The sequence below is a fragment of the Trachemys scripta genome, chromosome 5 (assembly GCF_013100865.1).
Source record: "Trachemys scripta elegans isolate TJP31775 chromosome 5, CAS_Tse_1.0, whole genome shotgun sequence".
Classification (NCBI taxonomy): domain Eukaryota; kingdom Metazoa; phylum Chordata; order Testudines; family Emydidae; genus Trachemys; species Trachemys scripta.
In genome coordinates this window covers 9,465,311-9,473,229 of record NC_048302.1, presented here as the reverse complement: position 1 = coordinate 9,473,229, position 7,919 = coordinate 9,465,311, and the positions used below count along the sequence as shown (strand labels likewise).

Below are 7,919 nucleotides of genomic sequence, written 5' to 3'. Positions count from 1 at the left end.
GCGCCCCTGAGCACAGGGCAGGTAGCCCAAGCACCAGGCAGCATGCCCCAGCGCCCAGGGTCCCCCCACATCCCGGCCACAGGCCAGCAGCAGCTGCCCCAGCCCGGCTTTCCAGAAGACGAGAAGTCAGCCTGGGCTGGGGCCAAGGGGGAAGGGCAAGCAGGAGGAGGCCTCAGCACAGAGCGTGGGTGGGGTCATGCTGGGCTGTTTGGGGAGGCACAGCCTGCCCCGCCGCCATGATATGTGCCACCCATGTCGCCCCTTATATACCCGTGGGGGCATGGCCGACAACAGTCTAGGAGGTTCAAGGAAAATGTGGTTCTGAGGAAGTCTGGAAGGTTCCACAAGATTCTACAAAGGTCCAGAACATTCTAGGAGACTGGTGAAAAATGAACCCACGTACAGAATACCTGAAACATTTCACTTCACACATTCTATTTTCCCTTTTGTCGCTAACAACTAAAGAGCACTCGGAGCCCGGCGCCCCCCACCAAGCCTAACACCTCAGGTGGTCACTTGGGTTGCCTGCCCCTAAATCCAGCCCTGCTCTCCATGCCTCTGTGCAAAGAAGTGAATGAATGCTAGAAATCCACAGCGTACCCAATGTAAACGCTGAAGCTGAGAAGGTGCTGATTACGTAGAGATACAATAACTAGACACCAATAACCCCGGTCGTTTTCTGAACACTCAGTTGGTAATATCTCTGGCCAAGAATTGCCCGTGCTGGTGGCTAAAGTTAAGCTCCATACTTAGGCTCCTAATTAACCACATGCATATTCAAAAGTACTGCGCATCCTGCATCTCCCAAGGACATGGCGTTAGGTTCCTAAGTCACTTGGCCCAGAACCTCAAAGATTTTTAGGCTCCAAGCCGCCACTGAGAATTTTGAAAATTTTACCCAAAGTAATTTTGGCAGATAGGAGCCTAAATCCCATTGATTTCCAATGAGCTGGAGGGTCCTAAGTCACATAGGTGCTTTTGAAGATTTTATCTGCCACCTCCTGTTAACTGTCTAAGTCACCATGGCCAGGCAGTAATGTGCAAATCATCAATAATGCCACTCTTGCTCTGCTTACACAGAAATATCCACCTCTTGTCCAGCGCCCACCAAAAATGGCTGCAGTTCCAGCTACTGGGTCCCGAACTCTCATCCGCCCCAGCTGCTGCAGCAGGAGGGTCCGTCTGCACAGAGGCAGGGAGAGGTCCTTGCTGCTATTAGCCTGGTTCAGCACAGTGCCCCTTCCTGCCAGCCTTGGCCTCTCGCTGGCAGGGGCTCCTCTCCGCTAGTGCTGTACTGCCCGCGTCCGTGTCGGTAGGGGCTGTATCTGCCCGGCCTGCTGTGGCCGGGCTATAAGTCTGAGTCGCAGGGCAGGGAGCGGCTGAAGCTTCTTTCTCCCTCCAGCACATCCACGGGGTTGCTGAAGGACTTGGGAGCCGGCTTCTGGCTACGGGGCATGGAGTCTCTGGAAGATACGGTGGCGGGGCCCGGCTGGCTGCGGTGGGGATATTTGGTAGTTGTCTTCTTTCTCCTGCACTCCTGGCAGCCCTGGTGGAGGCTGAGTGCCAGGGAGAAGCCCCCGATGAGCTCCAGGCAGCTGCCCAGGTAGCCCAGCACCAGGCTGTAGCCCACCTCCAGGGTGCTGCCTGTGGGCGCAGGCAGGGCGCTGAGGTAGTGGTTGTACCACGAGACAGGGATGAGGCTCATCAGCCCGGAGGCAAAGAATATCAGGCCAGAGAGGCCTGCCAGCAGGTAGTGGGGCTCTTCCTGCCAGCAGCGCACCCCCAGAGCCGCCACCACCAGCCCCACCAAAGTCACAACCAGCGAGGAGACCATCAGCCCCTTGGCCACCTGCACCGGCTGCGTGGGGAAGTAGCCGAGTTCGTCAGCCAGGCCGCACTGGCGCTGGCGGGTGCTCTGGGTCTCTTGGCAGAGCTCCCAGATGCCCTGCTGATAGACCACGTCAATGGGCTTGCCGGATATTCGGCTCACCTGCCTCCAGCAGGGAGTCAGCGTGCTGACCAGGTTCAGCAGCAGGCCGCAGGGACTCAGCACCAGGCCCACGATCATCACCGACGGCGTCCGCATGTTGCAGGGCCCAGGGAGGAGGCGGGAATGGAACCCCCGGCCCGGCTGCGCTGGGGAGAGGAGAACCCAGTCACAGCGGTGGAAGGAGCAGTGCTGCTTCAGAGGCAGATAGAGTCGTGTCCGTCCCCCCCAGCTGCTGTGGTCTTCCCAGTGCAGGGCCCTGCCTCCTGCTTGGCCCCGGCGCCTGCCCTGCCCGCACAACCTAGCGCTGTTCACCCCTGCGCAAGCCCTCACCTGCTGGGTTTGCCAGCCCGGTCGCAGGGGGCATCGGCCGTATGGCTTCCTCTTCGCTCTGTCCCCAGCAGAAGGAAACTGGCTGCTCTGACCGAAACTGCTGCATGTACAGAGAAACCCAGCCCGGCTGCCAAACAAGTTCTGGGTGGTATTTTATGAGAGGGGAGGGGAGGGGAAGGCAGGGCTTCCCTACCCCTGCAGGTGAAACAGTAACCAGGAAGAAGCCCTAAAGGCTGACGAATGATCACTGGGCAGGTGAGGATTGGTATGAAGTGACTGCAGAAAAGCCCTTTGCTGCTCCCAGCCTGTGCGTGGCTGGTTTCAATGGTGCCGAGCAAAGGTCTGCGCTCGGTCCCTGAGCAATAACAGTGACACAGCCGCCCTGAAATCAGAGCTCGGGATGGCCGCACGGCCTGAATCTGTCTGGGCAGGAAATGTTACCCCCCCTCACCTGTCCTCCCAGGGGAACATCGGGGCACGTGCGGGGGTGCCCAGGCCCGTGGTGGGGCCCGGATCCAGCTGGTGCACACACCGGGGAGGGCAATAGAGGACTGTATCCCTTCCGCTGTGGGTAGAAGAGCAACACACCACCCACGTTAGAGCAGACGCTTGGTCGCAGATGTAAAAGGACCCTTGTCCAGGGGTCTGCGTGGCTATACCGGATTTACAGGTGTACGAGCCCAGCTCTGTACAGGCTGTCTGGCCTCGGTGCCGCTGTTTCCACTCTTATCTTACCAGGCCAAGAGTCCGAGGCTCTCAGCTCGGTGGGAAGCCGCTGCTGTGCATAGCCAGGCAGAGCACCCGGCACTGCCACTGATGTCAGGGGGCACTGCTGGGCGTGCTGCACCTTGCAAAACAAGCGGCCCGTGCAGGAGCCTCAGTAAGGATTTGGGGGGTGTCTACACTGCAATTAAAAACCCGCGGCTGGCCCGGGCCAGCTGACTCGGGCGCACAGGGCTCAGACTCAGGGGCTGTTTAATTGTGGTGTCAGCATGCGGGATCCTCCCACCTCGCGGGGCCTACAGCCCCAGCCCCAGCTCCAGCCCGGAAATCTCCACAGCAACGACAGAGCCCCGCAGCCCGAGTCGGCTGGGACGGGCCAGTCATGGGCGTCTAGCTGCTGTGCAGACATCCCCTTGGAGCAGAGGTGGGTAAACTACAGCCCACGGGCCACATGCGGCCCGCGGGACCGTCCTGCCCGGCCCCCGAGCTCCTGGCCCTGGAGGTTACCCCCGGCCCCTCCCCTGCTTTCCTCCCTCCCTCGCAGCCTCAGCTCACCCCGCCGCCGGCGCAATGCTCTGGGTGGCGGGGCTGTCTGCTCCTGGGGCAGCGCAGCTGCAGAGCCCGGCCTGACCTGATCTCTGTGCTGCACGGTGGCAGTGTGGCCCGGCTCCAGCCACCGGTACTCCAGGCAGTGCAGTAAGGGGGCAAGGAGCAGGGGGGGTTGGATAGAGGGCAGGGGAGTTCGGGGTGGTGGGCGGGGGCGTGGATAGGGGTCGAGGCGCTCAGAGGGCGAGGAACAGAGGGGTTAAATGGAGACAGGAGACCCAGGGGGCAGTCAGGAGGGGCGGGGTTGGATGCGGCAGCAGGGGGCAATCAGGGGCGGGGGCTCTGGGTGTGGTCAGGGGACAGGGAGGGGTGGATGGGGCAGGGATCCCAGGGAGCCATCAGGGAACAGGGGGGTTGGATGGGACAGGAGTCCTGGGGGTGGGCCGTCAGGGGGCAAGAAGTGGGGGGGGGCAGATAGAGGAGGGGGCCGGGCCACACACCCCTCCCCAACCGACCCTCCATACAATTTCCAAAACCTGATGCAGCCCTCAGGCCAAAAAGTTTGCCCGCCCTAGGCTGACATGATGTCCCAATTTTATAGGGACAGTCCCAATATTTGGGGCTTTGTCTTATATAGGCACTTATTACCTCCCACCCCATGTCCCGATTTTTCACACTTGCTGTTCGGTCACCCTAGCCTGCCCCTGCCTTGGAGTATCTCCCCTTAATCATGGGCGAACGTGTCTGTCCTTTAGGGAGAGCTGTGGGAAGGCCGTGGAGGATTAGCAGCACTGGAATGATTTTTAGCCTCTGTCCTGGAAAGTGGGCGGGGTCCAGCCCGAGTTAAAACAGAGCCTGGACTGTAATCCTCCCCCCTGAGCTGGCTCGGCCCAGGTAGAGAGCTCTTCCACACCCGGGGCAGAGGTTTTCCTGGGTGATGGTGGGAGGGACTAAAACCTGGCTAAGAGCCTGGGCTAACTGTGCAGTGTGGCCACACCCTGGCTCTCATCAGCCCCACCTGCCGGCTGGTTTCCTAGCGTGAACATTTCCTCATTGCTGGCTGTGAGTGCATGGTTAACGAGTCCTCAGAGCAATGTCCGCCTGGCCCAGGGCACTAGCCTCGGGCATTGCATGACACAGCTGTGTAGTGTTTCTATCGAACAGCTGGGCATTTCAGGGCAAACTAGCCCTCTCAATGGGTGAGCTCCTCCAATAATGCTCTGATGTGTTCCATTGATAAGTGGGGCCTGTCTGACATTACCTTACTGGAGAGGAGTCTAGGCTTATCCTCACTGCTAAAAAAGTGTGGTATTTACCTCAGGGACACAGCACAGTGAAGCAATCTCAGGCAGGGGCATAGGGCTGACCTCAGCGAGTTTACCTGGTGGTAAAACTGAAGTTCCTGGTCTTCACTGTGTTTTTACCACAGGAACATTCCTACACGTCGCCTGAGGCCGTGGTTCTCAGCCAGGGGCACACGTCCCCTGGGGGCACGCAGAGGTCTTTCAGGGGGCACATCAACTCATTGAGAGATGAGTTTTGCCACAGGCTACATAAAAAACACCAGTGAAGTCAGTACGCACTAAAATGTCATACGACTTGTTTATACTGCTCTACATGCTCTACACTGAGATGTAAGTACACTATTTATATTCCAATTGATTTATTTTATAATTATATGGTAAAAATGAGACAGTCAGCAATGTGTCTGTAATAGTGTGCTATGGCACATTTTTATGTCTGATTATTGTAAGCAAGTAGTTTTTAAGTGCGGTGAAACTTGGGGTACGCAAGACAAATCGGACTCCTGAAAGGGGTGCAGTAGAATGAAGAGGTTGAGAGCCACTGTCCTGAGGCATCCAGCAGTGGTTTTAGCAGTGAAGACAAGTGAGTCCTAGACTCTCCCCATCAGGGATCCCGAGGGGACATAAGGGTTAAACTGAGTCCCGCGTTCGGGCTCTAAAATGTTGAGCAAACATTGAGGAAGAAAGCAACACCCTCATGCCTGGCTTCATCTGCTGCTTGGGTGTGTCTTAGTGTAAGGAACGCAGACCCAAACACCCCTGCACCTAACCCCAGCAGAGCAACCTATACTGGAGGGGACAGATCCCATCCCCTGACTGCTTAGAAACAGGAAGCTGAGTATTGGGTTTGGATTTTGCTTCTTGCTGGCTGGAATTCCAAGAGCTTCCTCTCTACCCATACATAGCTATTAAATTAATTGCCCCATGTGTGCTTATCCTAGCGTTAGGCATTTCACTTATAAAAAAAAAAAAAAAAAATTAAAAAAATTAGTTTGACCCAAAGTCAATTCCCTTCCCATCAACTAAAAAAATAAATCTCTTCTCAACCCCGCCGCATATACGTCATTCATCCTCAAGATCTTAAAGCCTTTTACAACCGTATCCATGCAGTAGTGCTGGTATGCAGCCAACTCTGGGGTGGAGTGCTGCAGCCAGGTGGCACACCCCACGGTGCAGGAGGGGGAAAATGTTCAGCCAGGGATATCAGCACAAAGCCCTGCTCTTCCAGACAGGGGCACAGAGACCAGACATGGCCTCTGTTTGTAAGGACTGATTTGGACCTTGAAAGATTAAAGATATTTTCCAGAGGTGGCCACTTGCTTTGGGTTCCTACATTTCTGGAAGCCCAGCTTGGGACACCTAGAACCAGATTTCCAGAGGCGAAGAGCACCCAGGGCTCCCATTGACTGCAATTGACTGCAACTGGGGCTGTGAGCCCTCAGGACGTTGGAAAACCAGACCCAGGACCCCAGAAATGAGGCACGTCTGGAGTCTAGCCTGTCACATCATCCCAAGAGGAGTCTTCAGGTTCAGCAATAGCAGCTGGCCCAGGGAATTCTCCAGCTTCTGCTGACCATTCGGTACATGTTCCCACACGTGCTGCCAGCTCTCAGGACAGGAAACATCTCTGGCCATTTACCTTGGGGACCTACACACATGCTGAAGGGCTTTGCCCTGCTCCCAGCTCCACACCGGCAACTCCACTGGGCTTCCCAGAAAAGATGGTGATTCTCAGGGGTTGGCCGTGTGCTCCGGGCTGTCAGTACTGCCTAGTGGTGCTACGCCGAGGCATGAGCCCAAGGGGCCTAATGGTGGGAGTCTAAGAGTCGATTTCTCTGGCTGTTACTGCCTGAGGTAGTGTCGCCTACTGGCGAGAGTCCAAAGGCAGCTCTCCTCAGTGGCTACATTTCAGGGGTGGCGTCGCCTACTGCCTAGCTCTACAGTTACGAGTTGCTGCGATAACTTAGCTGTTGAGGTAGCCAGGGCCAGCCCCCGGTTGGGCACAGATTATGGAGCTCTTGCCCTGAGAGCCTGCGATCTGGCAGGAGAGGTAGCTGTTAGGGTATGGAGCCCCACTGTTAGGGTATGGAGCCTCCTGCTGTCAGCATTTCATCCCTAGTGCCCAGGCAGGGGCGCTCTTCTCTGGAGCGGCTCGTACGCCGATGACTCCTGTAGACACGCGGTTGGCTTGGCTCCCTGCTCCAAGCAGCTGCGAATGCATCAGTCCCCGCTACTGTATTAACGAAGATAGTTCAGAAGCGCTGGGCAGCACAGACCAGGTCACTCACAAGCACCCTCAGCTGCAGATCGGAACTGGCTGGCCCTGGCCCTGGCCCTGGCCAGCGGGTATGTGTGAAGCCTCCCTGAGGCAAATGGGGCAGTGTCTTTGTGCCCCTGGAACGTGTCCTAAGCTCCCCTCCCTGCCCTCACTTCCTGGAGGAACAGGGAGCCACAATCGGCCTGCGGGCTAGGAGCTGTCAGGGTGAAGGGTTCACGTAGGAGGCAGCCTCCGTGCTTAGGCAATGGCCCGGCTGACAAGCCCTGTTCAGCCAGTCGCAAGTCCTCTCCTGCTGCCGGCTGTCTGTGCTCTTGACTTTAAAAGCAAGGGACTTAGCTCGCAACAATGGGAATGTGCTAGTGACTGTGGTGTGAAGGGAGTGGTGGAGTCAGCTTGTGGTCAGGAGGGAGGGACGTTCTGCTTTGGAAATTAGACTCTGAGCTACTTCCCTGTTGTGAGAAGATGGGCGTTGAGCGCATAAAGCCGTTCTGTGATTCCCTCAAGCGCTGTCCCTCCCTGATTTCCTGCTTCTGTAAGTCCCTCTCCCCTCTGGCTTTCTCCCTGCTCTGTCCATCTTTCTCCAAATCCCACCAGGACTAGGCCCTGTCAGGGCTGCTTGCCTCAAACCCATCGGTTTGCAGCTGCCGCTCCTTTGGCACAAGTCCTGGAGGTTACAAACAACCTTTCCTCTTGCAGCCTCCCCGTTGCCCGTCCCTGCACCATGACCCTTTTGGGCACCGGAGTATTC

The 7,919-nt window shown here is 57.1% G+C and overlaps 1 protein-coding gene across 1 annotated transcript; it reads right to left on the bottom strand.

The window, feature by feature from the left end:
* On the bottom strand, positions 1-2,412 carry CLDN23 (claudin 23). Its single transcript, XM_034772214.1, has one exon. It carries the CDS (start codon positions 2,084-2,086, stop codon positions 1,349-1,351), a length of 738 nt encoding a protein of 245 aa, XP_034628105.1. The 5' UTR covers positions 2,087-2,412; the 3' UTR covers positions 1-1,348.
* Positions 2,413-7,919: the final 5,507 nt, after the last annotated feature.